General features: G+C 32.3%; 1 protein-coding gene across 10 annotated transcripts in view; it reads left to right on the top strand.

The window, feature by feature from the left end:
• The window catches only part of LOC145255612 (unconventional myosin-Ic-like), a 333,792-nt gene that overhangs the window by 230,685 nt on the left and 82,168 nt on the right, over window positions 1-20,939 (top strand). For all 10 annotated transcript variants that reach the window (XM_080114110.1, XM_080114114.1, XM_080114109.1 and 7 more), the window contains 5 exons: window positions 8,308-8,406; window positions 12,130-12,240; window positions 14,142-14,213; window positions 14,635-14,754; window positions 18,210-18,277. In XM_080114110.1, the coding sequence (XP_079970236.1) occupies window positions 8,308-8,406; window positions 12,130-12,240; window positions 14,142-14,213; window positions 14,635-14,754; window positions 18,210-18,277 (470 nt within the window). The remainder of the gene's footprint in view (window positions 1-8,307; window positions 8,407-12,129; window positions 12,241-14,141; window positions 14,214-14,634; window positions 14,755-18,209; window positions 18,278-20,939) is intronic.

The following is a 20,939-nucleotide window of genomic DNA, read 5'->3' as shown; positions in this document are numbered from 1 at the left end:
CCAATAATTTGTGCTAGTCTTATTATTGCCAGGATCATTAGTTGATTACCATGAAAAACTGTTTATAAAATCGAAAAAATTTTCCTTATTCTATTTTGCTAAATATGTTTCCTCTGAGGATATGAGCCATTCATTGAAACTCCATGGAATAAGGAAATTTTTTAAAATTTTCTTTGTACTTCTTGTCAAAAAAATAGATTGTAAAATTTAATTTACTGAAATTGTTCTTATATATATATATATATATATATGTATGTATGTTTAATGTGTGTTTTTTTGCAATCATATTTAACTTTTTATTCATACCAATCATTTAATTTATAAAGCTCAATGTAATTACAGAGAATATCTTCTATATATATAAAAGCCAAACGTCTGTGTGTATGTATGTATGTTTGTTTGTAACGCTAAAACTTTTGAAAGACGGAACCAAACTTGACAAATTTGGTATCATATCGAAGTTCCATCACCCGGATGACAAATATCGAAATTTCACGTCAAACGGACCACTAGAAATTGGTCAACTGATCAGTTATCTTCGAGGGAGGCCCCCAAAAAACCTGTCATTAACGCTAAAACTTGAGATGAAAGATTCCTCTCCACTAAGAATAAAACATATGTTCAATATCTGCTTTTGTTTTTTCATTGTTTATACGGTCCCGAGCAACGCCGGGTAGTCCTGCTAGTCTTGTATATAAAAAGCAAAATGGGTGAGAGTGTTTGTGTATGTTCGCGAAAGGCTTTTCAAATTGGGGTTCCGCTGTCGGTTAAATTCCACAAGAATTTTTCCTATACTTCCAAGATCATAATATCTAAGATTTGCAAGCAGACACCATTTCTTTTTAATTTTTTTTTTTTTTAAATTTTTTTATCGAGTTAAAACATTCCACCGTCATCTCAAGTGTTTGTCTTTTTTCGTATAACAAAGCAAAACTATTCAGACACAAATGACAGAAAGCGGGAAGCTTATCTGGCCCCCAGCCAGGTTTAAAAGCAACATTCATTTCTGCACATGCGTGGCGACTCCTATGATTCTTCAGTTAATTACCAACTCATTAAATTCACTATCCTCTTTCGCCTAATGATTAGCAAGGAAGATTAAATACCGTATGTTTTCGAGTTCACTCCCACCTCTCCCTTAATCTTTTTTTAATTTTTTTTATTTCGTCCTTGTGCCAATATCCTCCACCTGGGCAAGAGTTAATATCAACTCATTGAATTCATTATCCTGGTGGTCGAGATGCGGTATCACTGCACCAAAATGAAATTAGTTCTCAGTCAATGGAGGGGGAAACCTTTCTATACTGAGAAAATTTCATTTGTAAGCAAATTGTGTCACATTTTGTTTTCATGGGAAAACAAATAAATACTGACAGAAAGCAACAAGCTTATCTGGCCCCCGGCCAGTTTTAAAAGCTGATAATTAAGTTAAGAATCATAGGTGTCGCCACAAATCCTATGATTCTTTATTAGCAACTCATTTAATTCATGATCCTCTTTGGCCTAATGGTTAGCGTGGAAAACGAATTACCCACCTCTTTCTCTATCTTTTTTTTATTTTGACCACGTAGAAGCTATTCTTAACATTACTTCGTTCTTGTGCCAATCTCCTCCACCCGGGCCATGCTGGGTACTTCTCGCTAATAAAAAATAAATGACAAAAACCAAAAATTAAATAAATATATAGGCATATGTTAAAGATTTTACACTTATCAATATTTAAGTAAATATATATATATATATATATATATATTGATATATATATATATATATATATCAATATTTAAGTATATATCTATATATATATATATATATATAAATATATATATATATATAAATATATATATATATATATAAATATATATATATATATATAAATATATATATATATATAAATATATATATATATATAAATATATATATATATATATATATATAAATATATATATATATATATAAATATATATATATATATATAAATATATATATATATATATAAATATATATATATATATATAAATATATATATATATATATAAATATATATATATATATAAATATATATATATATATATCAATATTTAAGTATATATATATATATATATATATATATATATATATATATCAATATTTAAGTATATATATATATATATATATCAATATTTAAGTATATATATATATATATATATATATCAATATTTAAGTATCTATATATATATATATATATATATATATATCAATATTTAAGTATATATATATATATATATATATCAATATTTAAGTATCTATATATATATATATATATATCAATATTTAAGTATCTATATATATATATATATATATATATATCAATATTTAAGTATATATCTATATATATATATATATATATATATATATATAGACTCCTTATAAATAATAAATTAATAAAATCTATATATCTATAAAAGTGAAAGTGTGTCTGTCTGTCTGTCTGTATATATTTTCCTACGCAATAACTCTGGCAATTTTCAGTCTACAGACTCGAAATTTAATATACGGAGCATTGAGATTTGGGAAAATCTTTGTAATCGGTTATCAGCCAGAAATTTAGCTGGTAAGGGGTCAAAGTTCAACGATTTGACCTTTGAGAACTCTACCAAACTCCTTCAACAATTTTGGGTCTAAACACTTGAAATTTTAGATATAGGTTCATTGGACATGGATTTAACTTAATAATTTGATTTGAGTCTAAAACAATAAATGTTAAGGGGTCATAATGAGGAGTCAAAGTTAAAAAAAATTGACCGCTTTTTTTTTTTTTTTTGCTCAACATACACCTTCAAACACCCGGGCAACGCCGGGCTAAAATGCTAGTATTAAATATTTTTTTATTGTATATTAAAATGAATAAAATTCATTGATACAGGAATTTAAATTTTTGATGATTTTACTTGAAAATTCAAACATGACGTAATAAACGAAAAAAATGAAAAGTAGTTGAAACGTCTCTCCCAATTTTCAAATTTTGTTATGCCCAAATGCATTTTATTTTTAATGAATTAATAGACGCTATTTCTTCTGAGAAGTTGAGGGCAAAATAGATTCATGATTGATATAATAATTAAATGATGTTGCTAATAACAAAACAGGCACTGTCGAGAATTGTGCATCTCAAACTTAAAAGATAATTTTTTTCTACAAATATGTTAGTGGAATGTACTCTGAACTCGTTACACTAGCGCCCCCTCAACGTACACATCCCCGACAAACCTGCTTAGCAACAACCCCCCCCTTCACAGTTGACGTCCCTAAATGCCAGAAAGCTTTCTACTCTAATAGTTTCTTCCTTTGAACAGCTAAACTTTGGAATTCCCTTCCTGCTACCTGCTTCCCGGACTGTACTGACATGCAGAAGTTTAAACGTAATGTAAACCAACACTTTGTTAATTTTTCCCAAATAGAACCCCCTTACGTCCCAGTGGCGATATGTCTTGTTAAGGGGTGAACGTGAGTGTAGAAAAAAAAAAAAAAAAAAAATAAGATGGACAACATCTTGGAATTTGGAATGAAGGCTTTTGTCATTTATTTGTTATGTATATAACACACACACACACACACACACAAACACACTGTATGGCCTATTCTAATCTGTTTCACAATCTTTTTTGCCCAATTTATTTTGTAAAAAAAAAACAAATTGGGGAGTAAAGCAACATTTTAAGACATTCAAATTTTGTAATGAAAAAAATAAAAATAGATACAAAGAAATTTTTTTATTCCTCATTATTTATAATCACCCTAGGGACCATAGGCTGAAGCTTTTTACTCCACATTCCTGACTTTCTTGTATGATAAAGCCGTAGGATACATTACCGGAGGGGAAGGGATGGCAGTGAAGGTAGACTCAATAAACAGGTTCAAGAACCAATTTATAAAGATGGGAGTTCACACAAGACGATGCTAATGTTCCTGCTATTCAGGTCACTTTGATTCTGTGAAAGAAAAAAAAGTAGAATCTGGTAAATGTGTTGCCTTTTTTTTCTGTTGTCGTCTGCAAATCGCATATTTTTCTTTGTTCTTTCCTCTAATGGTGCTTCCTTCTTGATACTCGCTAATTTTTTAAATTTTTTTTTAAGTAACACATTTCTGAATAATTATATACTTTATATGAGGTGGTTTCAATAAGTTTCCAGATTTTTTTTCTTTTCTGTGCAAACATTTAAAATGTCGTAGTCTTGGAAATTCAGTATGTTATTGCTATACATCTTATGAGATGACTGATCAATTTTTATGATTTCAGGTTCAAATGAACAGCTACAGCAGGAATTAGAATACACCCTACTAAAACCTGATTGTTACAGCTAGTTGATTTCAAAAATACAATCTGGATGTGAGGACATTTTAGAAGAACGATATCCAATAAAATTCTGTTTTAAACTTAAAAAATGTATTATCGTTGCCAATGCTTCCATTGTCATTTATTCTTTTTAGTATTCTTAAACTGAGCTAGTATATACATATATATATATATATATATATATATATATGTCACCCCCTTCAGCCGGTCGGTTGAGACGATCGTCGACCTCAGAACTCTTCCACTCCAATTACGGCAGCCTGAAAACGACCCGACTCTGACGGTTTGCAGCTCACTATTTTCGTCCTTCCAGTGACCACTGCCGGTGATAATTCTTAGCCATTTTAATGTTGCTGGTATTGGTAGTGACAGAATTATCAGTTGGTCGTCTAAATTTATACTCCGGACCTGACGTTGTGTACCCGCTTACCGGCGAACATCGCCGATAAGAGAGCCGTGGATTTTAGTGTGGTGAAAAAGGAAATAAAAACGATTCCACACACGAATAAACAATTAATTATTCACAATAATAATGGTCTAATAATATTTCAGAGTTTGAAGGAAGTTGGCTGTAGCTATTTTAAAACGGTAGCTTGTGACTCGAGTTCAGATAAGTTTTTCGGCCATTGGAGATACGTGTTTTAAGTCAAAAGCCCTCTCTGCCCGACTTTAACACCATCTGAATTCGCCAAAATCGAATTCTCTCTTCTCCTTCTCTTCTCCCCTTTCTCTTCTCCCTCCTCTCTTCTCCTTCTGTTCTTTTCTCTGTGTTCGAGGAATATATATATATCCATCAATGCCCTTTAAACATCACGAGTTTGTATTTCTTTACAACAAGAAAACTTGCCTGTCATCAGCTTTCAAACCTTGTTTTCTAAAATAAACAACCGCCTGTCATTTCATCTCGAATTCTGTGTTTCAAAATAAACAGCCAGCTCACTCCAAACTCTGACCGTTACAACAATAAGTATCTCTTGACATACTTTTTCCTTTGTCTGTTCTAACCACAGAGTCATTTGATCGTCCTATTTTTTCGTTCTTTTGGCTCTTTCTCTATAACGGCATATCAACCCCATAACTTGGTTACATATATATATATATATATATATATATATATATATAGCAAATTTATCGATGCCTATTTCAGCGTTTTCCTAGAACTTGGTCTGAGGAACGGATAATTCCATTTTACAAAGATTCGTCCATTTTTTTTCTTTCATACGAGAATTTAAAAGGTTAATTTAATCTTGCACTGAACTTTACAAAAAAAAAAAAGAAAATGTGATAGTTGCAAGGAATTGTGATTTTTTTTTTTTTTTTTTTTTTTTTTTTTTAAACAAAACTTTTTATTAAAAATATATCCTTTTTTAAAAATGAAAAATGTGGTTGAAAGAAGAGAGGATGTGTCGCAGATTGTTACATTAAAAAAATAATTGCAGCTTGCTTTCTTTTTTTTTTTTTTGTTTATTACATTAACGGACCTTTTTTGATTCCTGGTAACGATCTGCTACCCCTAGACCTTTCTTCTTAAATAAAGATCAGCAACTTTTAATCAATAAAGGATTGCTGATCTTTGCTTGATTCCATATCCTGTACATGTAATCCCGTTGTCACTGCTGGTTTAGCATTAATGTCCGAAAAATAGTCCTAGTAGGATAAAGTATATGAGCAAAGAAATGAAATCGAATCATAAACGCTTCTTAACAACATGTATCAACGTTAAAGAAAAGGAAATGTCTGTTCAGAAGTATTTAGTAGTGATGACAATTCTGCTTCACTCGTTAAAAAAATAAAGAGAAACTTATCAAATCAAGAGTCACGACAAGAGCAGCAAGAGTATCCTTCCCTGCAAGACAACATTTCAATACACAGGTGTATGGGTATGAAATCCTTTTCTCTCCTCCCTCCTACTCCTAAACTTGCACCTTCTGACTTTCATCTCTTCCTAGCCATGAAGTCAGTTTTGGAGGGAACGCGTTTTCCAGATGATGCAGCTTTAATTTCTGAAGTCATGTCATAGAACCAACTTGGGGTTTTCCAAAAATAAAAAAGATTTAAAAAAAAAAATTGTTTCCTTAACTAATATACAGTAGAACCCCGGGATATGCCATTAATCTGTTCCGGGGTTGGGATCATGAGGTGAAATCACCGTATGACGGAGCCTAAGCAAAATTTTATACAGTGCATATTAAAAATTAATAACAAAATACAGTACAGTATATAATACACATGTATATAATCAAATAACATAAGTATCAAATTACATTATTAGTGACTAAATACAGTACAGTATATAATACACATGTAATAACATTATAAATAACACCATAAGGCAGAGCAAATACCATAACCAGAGGCCAGAAAAACATCCTATTTCACATAGTAACCTGAAAAAAATGTATCCCGGGGTTCTAATATATATATTTTATCTTTTGTTCACCTTTTTTTAATCCTTTTTTTTTAATTTTTTTAAATTTTTTTAAAATTCTTTTTTTAATTTAAAAAAATTTTTTTTTTAATTTTTTTTTTTTTAATTTAAAAAAAATTTTTTTTTTTTAATTTTTTTAAAAATTTTTGTATTCCTTTTTTCTATTGTTTTATAATTTATACTTCATTTAAAAACTAAGTTGTAATTCCGATACCCTTTCTAACATATGGACCTAGCATGTCCCCTATTTAAATAAAACACTCCCATAATTACCCCCCCCCCATGCTTCCTTTCAGTCTTGAAAGACAAAGGATACCCCTTAGGGGCAGTAGCGCATGTAATTGTGAGGCAAGGGTTGCACAATCCTCAACCACACCTCTCCTGAATCGGCACTTAAGTCCAGTGGCAAGGAGAATACCAGGACGACTGGAAACAATGCCGAGATAAGCGGAGAGCCCATACAGCATCTGAAAGTCCCAAATGGTCACCCATAATTATAATCCATAACTATATATGATTAAATACACATTCACTTTCAATCACTTCTCCTATATTCTTCCTGATAGTATAGATGCACATAGGCACACATATATTGAACCCACCATGGTATAGGTGGTATACACCTACCTTCATTTTATAATAAAAGCTACATTCCTCCTCTATCACAGAGATCACTTTAGGTCTTCCATCCTCTCCCCAGTTTCAATATTTTACCATTCTCCTTTTACTGCACAATTATTTTGCTCCTAATGTAGTTATCGTTAGATATCACATCCCTATTATGTTACCTAGCATCTTCTTTCCTCTTCTGATAAGAAGCATTAGGCTTCGAAATGCCATGGTATAAATAGTTTTACTTATCCTACAACAGTAATTCATGTATCATCCTTATTGAATAAATGAATATATATTTTATATTGTCATTTTCTTATTTTATTCATATTCTGTGTGTGTGTGTGTGTGTGTGTGTATATATATATATATATATATATGCCCCTTGTATATCGAGCTACAAATGGCAAATCATTTGTAACCCTAAGGTCGACAGTTCAAATCAGCCTTAATGCATCTCACTTTTTAGCGCAAGGCTTTTATACACAGCATGTGCGACTCTTTGTCATTTCACTGGGGAGCTTGGATTTGCTCATTACATGACAGCAAAACTAGCAACCATAATAATATAAATTTAGTTCATAAAAAAATAGTCCTATTAGGATAAAGTATATAAGCAAAGAAACTAAATCGAATCACAAAATGTCTCTTAACAACACGCCCTACTTGCTATTGCTAAATCTGCTATGAGAAGTAAGTCAGGAGTATTACTTATTGAACGTTCCTCGTATATGGAGCTACAAATAATGTATTGTTTATAACCGTTAAGTTGACAATTTGAATCTGCCTCAATGCATTTCGTTTTTTAGTTTGAGGTGTTTATTTACAGTACAGTCGAATCTTTATCATTTACTTCAGGGAGATCAGTTTTGCTCATACCATTTTCACTGTTTTAAAAGATTAAGCTTGATTCTCTTTGATTTTGTTTCAGGGGAAAAGCATCAGTGTCCCGTCGATCAACGATAAAGGAAACTATGAAGAAATTTGCCAAGCTTTGAAGATATGTGATTTCTCCAGTGCTGAACAAGAGGTAAGTGTTTTGCAAGAATGCAAGCGTGGTGTAGTCGCATGCACGCTGGTTGACTTTCCGTTTGCCAGAAACAACTCGTAATGCAAAATTTGTTTTTTTATAAAAATACAAAGATGTTATTTTCTTTATTATTTGTCTCATATCCGTGTGCCAAGCTAGAAACAGAGATGGTGGGCAGGAGGGGGAGTAGATTGAACAGTGAGCCTGTTTAATGTTGCTTTCTCCTGCAGGCTGTCTGCTTCTGTCCTCTTTTGCCTCTGGGATGTATGTGGCCTATTCTCTGACAGGTGTGAGGGTCAAGTACTCAACTTTTCACCACCGGCGACATCAGTTTTGACAGTTTCACCCCAAGTCGCTCAGTACATTTTGGTTACTGGCTGTTATGTGTGTGTGTGTGTGTGTGTGTGCACAGCTTTAACACATGACACAAGGAGACGTTAGGGTTACACGTATTTTAGGGTCTCTGCTAAATCACTTTTAGTCATAAAATAGATAATTTGTATAACTTGGACTAGTGTTTTCATTTGAGTGTTATTTACACAACATTTTGGCAGATGTAACCTTCAACCTTCTTCAGACATAGTTTGTCAAATTCTGGAATTTTTCCGTCAAGTTCTGGAATTTGCACAGAATTTCAAGCAGAACTCTTTATTTAATCCATGAGGGTAGCATGTTCTTGTTCCATCAGCCATGACTGGATAGAAGTCTTAAGTAATTTGCAATTGTACCCTTTACATCACCCACACTGAGAATTGAACCTTCAACCACCAGAAGAGTATCACTTATAACTGAATTTTACTTAATACTTTACCAATTATGCTGTAGATCCTTGCCGACAATTCTAGTATGAAAGTATAAATTACAGTTTTAAGTGACACTCTTTTGGAGGTTGAAGATTCAGTTCTCAGTGCAGGCAATACAAATTTTACCCAGTTTTGCTGATGGAATAAGAACATGCTACCCCCCCCCATGGATTAAATTTATTTAACTCATGGGGGTAGCATGCTCTATTCAGAATTTCATACAAATTCCAAAGTTCAACAAAATACACTTAAAGAAGGTCAGAGGTTACATCCACTGAAACGTTGTGAAAACAACACTCAAGATGAGATGTGAGAATTTTTTTCTCGCATAGTTTAGAACTCTGGCAGAGTGAAAAATAGGCACAACTTCAAAAAGAGCACTTACCTGGTTGATTAAGGCAGATCGTCTCATCTTCTCGATTGAAAAATTGTCATTTTACTGCTCAGCCGAGCCTGGTAGTTAAGACTTCATGAGAAGTGGTAGGGAAAAAAAATCTTCTGAGAAGATTATTTTTAGTCCATGGCTTTAAGTCCATTTAAACAATATTCCAATAGAAAAAGGCAGATAATTTCCAGTGAAGACGTAAAACCAAAATCAACATTTTTAGCTGATTAGAAAGACGATATAATGTCAGGAAAAGAATACCTAAGTTAAATTGTCTTAAAAATGTATCATGAATAAGAATATTAAAAATGAGTTTGTCATACATGAAAGATTGTTACATATGTCTAGCGATTAAAATGGACAGTTATTTCATTTATCAATGAATACAAGACACTTTGTTTATAAAAAAGACTTAGTTTTTTTTTACGATATATTTAATTTACACACTTCAACACAATGATGGCGGTGGGGGAGGGTTCGTGGTAGGAGTGATCGCAAACCGTGTCAATTTGTGTCTCGCATCTGCCCGTCTCTTTGACTGTCTGTTGCTTTGTTTCTCTCCTCTTTTTATTGATACCTCTTCGACCTGTTAACCTATTTCCTCACCAGCTTGTTATTGCACTTTTGCTGGTTTTCGGTCTGACCCATGACCGATTGACGTCATGGATCCAGGTTGCTACAAGTCCCGGATTCCATTGTTTATTTTCATTTGCCTAGATGTAGCTTAGATCACCTTTTCCTGGGATCGACTGTTCTGTGATTGGCTGGAATTTCCATTGTTTATTTTCCTGCTTGCCTGGACACAGTTCGCCCGCACCCCACCTTAACAAGATTTGCTTGGACTAAAGTTTTCCATTTAAACATGACAGCATTTACAGGTTAAAAATTCAAATCAACCAATGAGAAAGTGCAGTTAAATGAGCTGGTATTTTGGGAGAAAAAAAAAACAAAATAAAAACACAGAAGTTCACGGATAGAATTCGTCACTGTATTTCCTCCTCACAACTTTCTCTTTCAACTTTCAGCATGCGCCCCTCCACCTCACCTCTGCCAACAAGCATTTTATTAAAAATACTAACTGCATTTCATTTGCATATGTGTGCAGTGGGCGGTGGGATCTCATGCAATTCCACGAGTCCACACCTTATAAAGCCACGGCCGCCATCTTTAATCTCTCTCTCTATCAGATCCCACCTGAAGGTAAATCATATAGCCACGCAAGGCACACACACATAGACACTTGTTTCTTTGATTATTATATTCAACTCTACAGAAAGGCTGTAATCCAAACAATATGTTTAAACAATCAACCAATGAAGTGACACAATTCAAGTCATGTAATTTCTCACAGAACAGTAGTCCGAATAATTCAAAGAATGCAAATTATCAATCCTCATCTCAAAAATTAAAAAATAAATGATTAGAATTTCAAGACTTTTTGAAAATGCTTATCAACATTATGATAATCAGACAGTAAAGGTTGAGGACATGTGTTGCATGGAGAGAAATCAAATTAGAATGATACGATGAATGTATGCGAGTTTTAAAGTCAGGCTTACATCTGATGATCTTAGTTTGAATTTGAACTGTATAGGGAAATGTGTGCAGAACAGGAGACTTAGATAGTTTGATCACATTGAAAGAATGGGTGAGAGTGCCTGTAGTTGTAAAACAATCAAGGTTGCGAGTCGAGTTCACAAAGGAAGACCAAGGAAAACATCGGAGGAAGTAAGAAAAATGAACTTAGGAAAAAAAGAGATAAATAAGGACCTGGCCAGAAAATCAATCATCACATGCCAACATGTAAGACGGAACTTGTTTGTTTGTTTGTTTGTTTGTTTGTTGTGTTTGTTTGTTGTGTTTGTTTGTTGTTGTGTTTGTTTGTTGTTGTGTTTGTTTGTTGTTGTGTTTGTCTGTTTGTTGTGTTTGTTTGGTGCAATTTTCATAAAAAAATAGGTAAAACATTGGGGAAACAAATCCCAAGTGTTAGAAAGTGAGGGAGAAAAAGAAATATGACAAAAAAAAAAAGGAAATGAGTTTAACAACAGAACTATAGAAAGTTGTTCACAAAGTAACACAAAAGAAAGCTAAAATGGGATTGTTAATCAAGATGTGACAGTGATTTGGGACAAACGGACGAGAAAAATAGGTCACTATGTTTAGAGTTACTTTACAGGCAATTTTAGGAGTGTCAGTGTGTTTTGTGACAGTTGGGAACTGTTTGCAGATGGTCCGTCGGGTTTGTGACAATTGGAGACTATGTTCAGTTGGTGGCTCAGAGGTCTTGATCTGAGAAATTGGAGGTGATATTAGGTCGGGTAAGAAGAAAATCGCTGGGGACTAAGGTGACAATGGACAACGTTTGGGGGTTCCTCCTCCAACGCTACATCTGATATTGCAAACATCCAACTGCTTTACATAAAGTACACGTCTCATGGCACGATCACAAATGTGATTGGGTTACAATTTACCAATAATCATTTGTTTTTTGGGGGGTTTTTTGTACGCATTTAATTATCTTTTTTTCTTTTTCAGTCTCTGTTTTCGATCGTCGCGGCTGTTCTTCACTTAGGAAACATAACTCATGTCGAAGACCAAGGTGTGGCCAACCTCTCACACAACGGACACGAAACCTACGTGGCTGATGTAAGTAATTGCGTTAGCACTATTTATTTATTTTTTTTTATTTATTTATTTTTTTTTTTTTTTATTTTATTATTTTTTTTTATTTATTTATTTATTTATTTTTATTTTTTTATTTTATTTATTTATTTTTTATTTATTTTTTTTATTTATTTTTTTTTTTTTTTAATTTATTTTTTTTTATTTATTTAAAAAGAAAATGCTTCGTTAACTTCAAGTTTATCTTTTCATTACCAATGCTTGGATCTTCACTTTTTTTTTTCACAAAGGAGTCGCCACTTATGAAGACCCAGAGGCCAGTCGAGGATAAGGATTAATGAGTGTACAGTAATCAATGGGAAAATGTTGTAGCAATCGTTAGTAGTGGAAATGTGGTAAATTGGATTACTTAAGGGGATAGTTCATCAAGAATTTGTTTATGTTGGACTTGAAGAAACCGTAGTCAATTGGAAAGCAGAAACAAAAAACAATGTCCCACAGGCGTGCAGTTCTAGGAAAGAAGCTTTGTTTATGGACTCCAAGTTTAGGTTTAGACATAAAGAGTGGGGAAATTATTGGGTTTCAACTAGACAAGTGTTTTTCATGAAAGTAAGGCCGGGAGGGAGGGGGCTCCATAGATTGGAGCTCAGACAAACACTTGTTTCTGTTGAAATAGATGGAGCCTCCCTTGGGGAGCCCCTGCCCCCCAACCCCTACTTGTTTTGATGAGCAGAGAACATCCATCAGATGTGTCTCAAAGATGGCTGGGGAAATGTTTGCAAGTCTAAAAATTAAAACAAACGAATATATATTCGTAATGTCATCATTCAACCTTCACCTGGCAAATTACATTTCTTTAATTTTCACACTTTTGCACTGATTTTCCCAGGCTAATGTCTAAATATAAAGTTTCGCATGGGTTTGAATACCCTATATATGAAGTTTCATGTTTGTAAACCAAAAATTGACAGGAGTTTAGTAGGCAAAATTTTTTAAGCAAATATATATACACATACATAAATATATATAAAAAGAGATTTGTGTTTACTATAACCTTTTTACACATATTACACAAGTATAAATCATGTAGAATATTTGCATGAATATAATTACACGTAATAGTTAACTAAAGATGATCATCCCATAAGAAAACCGAAAAAACTAATAGGGAATTAATTAAAATGAATGTTTAAAAGAATATGTAAATTAGCTAGATCTTTTGCAGTGAATGCAATTTCACGACCCATATATAAAAAAAAAAATTGTATTTTCTTTTTACATAAATAGGAAAAAAATGGTTTTAATATAAATAACAATACATGTAAAAAAAATATTGGAGTATAGATAAGACTTCTTATTTAAAAAAAAAAAAAAAAATTTTTTTTGACTCACTAAGAAGATTGTTTTTAGCAGAGTTTGTTTGTGCACAGTCTAGTTTCCACATTGCTTGACAAATTATCACTAGACATGGTCAAATATTGATCACAATTTAATTTAGAACAGATTTAATTTTGGGATATCTAGATGAAAGATTAAGTTAGGCTTTTAATGACAGCTTTGATACTGTTTATTGCAGGGATTCACTACATGACCCATATTGTAGCCAATGAAGACCTGCAGCTTATATTCTGATGGAATTTTAATTTTTTTTTTTTTCTTTTTTCAAATTTGATGCATGGATATGATGCGCTTTGATATGTTTAACCAACACACACCATTTTAGCTGAATCGGATAAATAACTTTTGATTTATCAACATTTCTGTGCCAAAACTTTGAGAATACTACATACAACATGGAGAAGTAAGACTTTGGCGTTATCAGATGCACGTTATGGCTGACTTATTTTCTTGCTTTTAACATTAGATTGCCTCTTGTTTATTCCCCCCCCCCCAGCTAATAACTAATTTTTCAAATTTCTTTTCAGCTTTTAGGTTGTCCAAAAGATCAACTGATCACGGCTTTGGAAAATCGAACGATCGATGTGAGACAAGAAAAGGTCAGAAGAATTTTTTTCGTTTTTTCTTTTAAAGTTTTTTTTTTTCTTTTTTTTTCTTTTTTTTTCTTTTTCTTTTAAAGTTTTGTTTCAAACAAGAAAGATGGCTTCGAAGCTTTAAAAATGATGGCGCTAATGTCCCGAATCCATGAACAAATAATGCTTTAGGAATAATATCCTGATGTCTTAAAATTGATATCTTTAATATCCCAATGCCTTGAAAATAATGTCTTTAATAATGCCCCGAAAGCTTTTGGAATAATGTCCCTAATAATTTCCTGGTGCTTTATTTCAGAATAATTACGTGAATTTATTACTGTAAACCTCGTTTTTATTTTCCTCCTCATAGTATCCCCTTATTTAATAATTGAAAAAAAAAGTCTTGATTTTATAATTTTCCTATAATTTTTTTTTTATTTTATAGATGAAAACCCCTTTAAATGCCGAACAAGCCATTTATGTACGCGATGCCCTCGCCAAAGGCATCTATGACCGACTGTTCACCTGGATTGTTAAGAAAATTAACTCGTCTCTTGCAACTCCGGTAAGATCATTATATAAGGCTAATATGTTCCATTATAAAAACACAGAAAAAAGTTGTACCTGGCATTGCCTGGAATTAAATTTAATGTTAAATTCCTTAAAAAAAAATGAAATAAAAAAAACAAATAAAACTGAGACATATGCATAAGTACTGTTTTTTCTTGCAAGTAAAAAAAAAAGATCGAAAGCTGAGATCGAAACAAAAACTTAGACAGTGAATCAAGTATGATAACCATTAGGCCAGCTTGCCATGATTTAAAGTGTCTTTATACCTACTTATTCTTAACATAAGAAAGCTGTCATCTGAACGCTTCTTGCATGCGCAGTCATGAAACAGTTGACAAACATAAAAATCCAATGACCCTCAAATATCAGTTTTTCAATTTTTACCCCTTAGCAGCCCTTTTTTCCAAATAAAAATGTAATAAAATTTTTTCCCATATGTCTAATATCCTATATACCAAATTTCAAGTCTGTAGATCAAAAATTCATTGAGTATGTAGGTTGAGAATCGTCCTGGGTCACACACACATCTCACTATATATATATATATATATATATATATATATATATATATATATATATATAAATACAAAGCTGAACGTCTGTGTGTGTGTCTGGTTATGAATAGGCTCCTATATGGTTGACTATTTTAAAAAACTGATTACATATAATGATAGAAGATGCATCGAGGATCAGGAATGGGTATGTTTAATCTAGCAGAACGGTGGTTCATAAAAATTGAGGGGGTCTGCGTTCGTGCCTGGCTCCCAAAGTATGGTAATAAAAAATGAAAAAAAAAAAAACGTTTACAAGGGTTTTTGATATAGATGTACATAAGAATACTTTGATAAGTATGTTTCAACTTAAATATAAGTGGTATAATAAAATTGTGGGGTCTGCATTTGTGCCTGTACTCCATGGAAATATGGCACAAACTTTAACAAAGACTTTTCATATCTATTTGCGTAAGTATACTTTGTTTCGGTTTGAAGAAATATGGTATAATAAAATTATTGGGTGTTCATTCGCGCCTGACCTCCATAGAATGTAAATATGTCACAAAGTTTAACAAGGTTTTTTAAAAGGGGTAAGGGTCCACAATAACACCTTAACTTTAATCTTAATTCACGTTAGCTTTTATTTATTTTTTTGAATTGAATCATATTGTGTCAAATAAATTCACCTCATAAATTCACGTTCTTATTAAAGTGAAAGCCAAAAAAAAAGTCGAACTTTAGACAATTCTCGACACAAATTTCGCATAACTGTTTTTTTTCCTTCTCTACTTGCACGTGGCACTCTTTCGAAAATAGGTAAATAATAAAAAATAAGAACGTTACTTGTTATTGTGTCAAAAGAAGGAAAAAATCCTGCTCACGTGATCACGTGTCTTTTTAAAAACATTTACATAACCTTTTTATTTTTATTTATATATCTGTTTAAGCTTTTTTTTTGTCAGTGTACTAGAAGGAATTCAGTTGATTACAACCCTTTCTGCGTGCTCTTTACATTACAATAGTACATCTCTGAATCCGACGGCACAATACTATACCGTTCAATACTGTAAAACTGAAACGAAGCTGTTCCGCTTGAAAAGGGCGCCATTTTCTTCTTATTCATATTTATATCGATTCTTTGCTTTAAAAAACTAAAATAATTTTGCTGTTTCGGATTATTTTACTAAAGTAAGTAAAGCTTCATTATTTTTCAAAACTGTTTTTGTTTCTTTGTTTATCAATATTTTGTTGATATTAGTTAGTAAGTGTTTAGCAGAATAGCCAACAAACGACTACCCGAAAAAATAAATATGCAAGAAATAAATGTTACCATAGTCAATAAAAGTTCAGTTCATGTTTTATTTTTAATGCTCTTTATTTGAAATAATTTCAGCAAACTGAAATTAAAACGAAATTTGAGGCGATAACTACTTAAATTAATTTTTATATAAATTACACATGCCGTAATCGAATATTGCTCAAGCACAAAATAACGGAAAACATTAAAGTATGTTTATAAATATTCCTTACATTGACGGAACTCTTTTAAATTGTTAACACAGAATGCTCAGTTGCCCCTCCTTAATATTGAAAATGGGGCTCTCCATTTCAAAGTCGCTGCCATTTGGATTTTTTTTTTAAACCGGTTCGTGAATTAAACAAAAAAAACATTTTTTTTACAAACTACTTAAAAATACAAACCAATGAACTTTTCTACCATAAAAGTATTGACTATGGTAACATTTATTTCTTGTATATTTATATTATATATATAACATTTTCTCTTTGTAAGGAAACATCATTTTGTTGGTCACTCTTGGCTACGAATGGAAACAAAGTTGATATGAAAAAATATATTTTCGAAAATTATCTTTACTTTCATCATATTTTGCTTCGGGTAAAATTTTTGAGTATCAAAACCTATCTCTTTACAACCCCCTCCTTTTCATAACCTATCATACTTTCATCAATCACAGTCCGTTTTCTGTAGGCTGTTTTTAAACCCAGTCAACGACGGGTATTTCTGCTAGTATATATATATTTCTAATGCTATGTTGCATGCAAGTGAATGCCAAGCTCCCACACAAAAAATCATAACAATGGCCAGAAACTTTGTTTTCATCACTCTAGGCATGTCCCTGTTATTTGTGGCAATCCAGTGATGCCTTTTGAGGGTGCTAGAAATGGTCCTGTTGCCATAAATTGGATCTGTAGTAGAGCAGGAGTTGTACAGTGGTGTATCTCTGATCTCATTCGTTGAACATTGTCACTTCCAGACATGATAGAGGCTCCTTTCGCTCTTGGGATTTATACACAACTGGCCAACTAGTAGATGGTCTACAACAGAAAAAGAAAACCAGTTTTCATCAAACAGAAATGGAATCATGTCTTTTCTATGGCGACAATTTTATCGTTCCACCCCATATCTCACAAATTATCACTGCATTACTTCAGTTGGCATTTTTATGAGCAAGTTTAAACTGGACACTTAGAAGGAAGATATGGTACAAGGCCGCTTGATGGGAAGAATCAAGTGAAAGGAGGGGTAATCCGGTCTCCTAACATAGTTTAAGTAGCCTCATTGGCATTCTCTGATCAGAGAATCTTGGGCAGTTAGTAATAAAGTAACAGCACAAAGGGAGATCACTCAAAGCTTAGCCCAACAGATAAAGTACAACTGAAATGGATCAGTTTTTGATGGACTGATTGCCAAGAACGGATCTTTAACTCGTATCTTCCATTCAAATGTTTCTTAGCAACAAATCATACTTCTTGTTTGGATAAAATTTAGGCTAGTTAAGGAAGAACGAAAATGAGAATGAACCAATTTTTTTATTTTTTATTTTTTTGTTTTAAATTAATTGAAAAAAAAATCAAACAAAATTTCTGTTAAAAATTAATACAATATGTTTGATTTTTTTTTTATTATTTATTTTTACTTTTTTTTTTTTTCCAGTCAAAAGAAAGGTGTTCTTTGCTCGGCCTTCTCGATATTTATGGCTTTGAAATCTTTCAAGGCAACGGGTGAGTGCTATTTATTTATTTTTATTTTCATATCATGAGATCAAATATTTTCATTGCATCATCTCATTGTAGAGACGAGAGTTATCTCCCTTTAGGAGAATGAAGTTTTGTGATCAATGTTGAATGTGGGAAGGAAATAGGTGGTGAAGAAGATTCCAAATTTCATGAATGATCTTGTTCCCTTTTCATGAGATCATTATTCCAAAGATTACTCTTGTATTTTTGGACTTTTTTTGCTGACTATACACCAAACTGAACAGACTTACTGGGTTGCGGCTGATCTCATTTTTACAAGGTGATCACCACTTATCAAGGCCCGGACCGGAAGCCACTCAGGGATAAGGGTTATTGCATGTACAGTACGTTAGTGTGGGGGTTTAATAAAAATGTCTACTTAAGGGGGTGGTTCATCAGGAATTTGTGTACGTTGGACTTGAAGACATCCAGGTTGTAGTCAGGTGGGAAGCAAGCAGACAGAACAGAGTTCCACAGGCGTGCAGTTCTAAGAAAGAAGCTTACAAACTCCCATGTGGAGTAACTCGTTAGTCATTTCTCATGTGATTCAAACGATTTTATTTTTGTTAACAATTTGTATGTTTACTTTTTGTTGCCAATGCGTGTTGGAAAAGGTGTGTTCAGGAGATTTGTTTGCATTCCCCAATCATACTTAACCTTTTCCCTACCATTGTTCCTATTTCTTTTTTTTTTTTACAAGTCACCACTTATCAAGGCTCGAAGGCCACTCAAGGATAAGGGTTAATGAATGTAAGGTGGTAGTTTAGTAATCATTAATGGTGTAAATTGTGTAGAATTTTGATTATTTAAGAGGACGGATCAACAAGAACTTGTTTATATTGGACTTGAAGGCTTTCATATTGTAATCATCCAGTTAGCAGGCCAATAGAAAATTGTTCAACATACTGGTAGTTCTAGGAAAGAAACTTTGTTCATGGAATCTGTTTAGATTTAGCCACAGATAGTGGGGAAAATTGTGTATGTAGCTAGCAGAGTAGTTTTTTTTTCTTTTTCTTTTTTTTTTTCTTTTTTTGAAAGTCCAGCAAGGGGGGAGCCATAGATTGGAGCTTATTTGAGCACGTGCCATGAAAATAATGGGAGAGCAGAGACAAACTCACAACGAAACACAAATGGAACATGATTTTTTAATGTAAAATTCATAATTTTATTTTAAATTCGATTTTTATCACATATTTGCATTAAACTAATTTGTTCGTGTATATTACTTTTACATAAACTACAATTTTTTTTTTATGTCATCTACAAGCTATGATAAACTTAAGTTCCTATTCCAGTAGTTTCTTTGCTAGAATTGCAGACTTCTTGTAGAGATGAGTTATATAATATTATTATTATTATTATATTATCAGAATTATTATTATAATATTATTACAATAATAGTATTATAATAATAATAATAATATTGTTATTCTTAAAAATTTCTGCTCTATTCCCTGCTTCCTTTGTTCCAGCTCGTTTGAATTATTGGTCTAGTGGTTTTCGTCAATTCGCATTTTTGATACATCATTGTAATACAGCTGCATATTCCAGTAGTTTCTTTCCAAGAACTGCAAACTTATGGAAGTCCCTTCCTGCTGACTGTTTTCTTCCTATTTTTAACGTTAGTCTTTTCAAGTCTTAAAAATAAGCATAAATATCCCCAACAAGTCCGCTTAGCAACAAAATCTTACCCCTTCACTGTTGAGATCCCTAAATGCCAGGAAGCTTACTACTCTAATAGTTTCTTCTCTCGAACAGCTGGACTTTGGAATTTGCTACCTGCTTCCCTAGCTATACTGATATGCAGAAGTGTAAATGTAATGTAAACCAACATCTTAATATTTTTAGTAGCCCCTTACATTCAAGTGGAGATATGCCTTGTTAGGGATGAACGTCAGTAAAACAATTCCTTTGTTTTAAATCATTTGACACCTGCATTTCTAGTGTGTTTTGTCTAGGAAGCTAACATTTGAACCCCTTCCTAAACCATGCTAGGTGGACTGGAGCCCCTTATGTCCAAGTGGCGATATGCATTGTGGGAGGTGAGCATTAGTAAAAAAAAAAAAAAAAAAAAGTTTTAAATGTCTGATTTAGTGTGAAGCGTCGGTCATGTATCTTAAAGTAATAGAACGAACAATGTTTCACACTGTTTTAAAAAACTTGATCTTCATCAACATCTGAGGACGTGCAAAGCATCTAAAAGAAAAAAATATCAGGATTTTCTTGAAAAAGACTCTTTTTATTGGTTGAAAATTTGGATTTTAATTTTAAAAAATATATCTATTTTTAAAAAAAATCCTGAATTGTCTTATCTTTTAAAACCGTTAAATTTTGAATTCGAATATCATAGTGCTTTCTTTTTTTTAAACAGTGGATTTTTTTTTTTAAATTATAATTCGATTTTTTTTCTTTTATTTATTTTTTTAATAGTTTATTTTAATTTGTAAATAGCCTAATAGTTTTTTTTCTGGATAGAATTGAAACAAAATATAAACCTAATTAAACCTTCAAATAATTTATTCCACTCAGAATATTACTGAAGAAATTATATTTCATGCTAAAGAGATTCCTGTAAATGATTGTGGAAGTCTTTCTTGCATTGCATGGAATTTAATTTTGCAAAAACTCCAGATCTGACCCTAGAGAA

This window comes from Euprymna scolopes, chromosome 31 (genome assembly GCF_053919585.1).
Source record: "Euprymna scolopes isolate OS-2025 chromosome 31, ASM5391958v1, whole genome shotgun sequence".
NCBI classification, from domain to species: Eukaryota; Metazoa; Mollusca; class Cephalopoda; order Sepiida; family Sepiolidae; genus Euprymna; species Euprymna scolopes.
The sequence above is the reverse complement of the archived record's forward strand: the minus strand, read 5'-3'. Positions and strand labels throughout refer to the sequence as shown.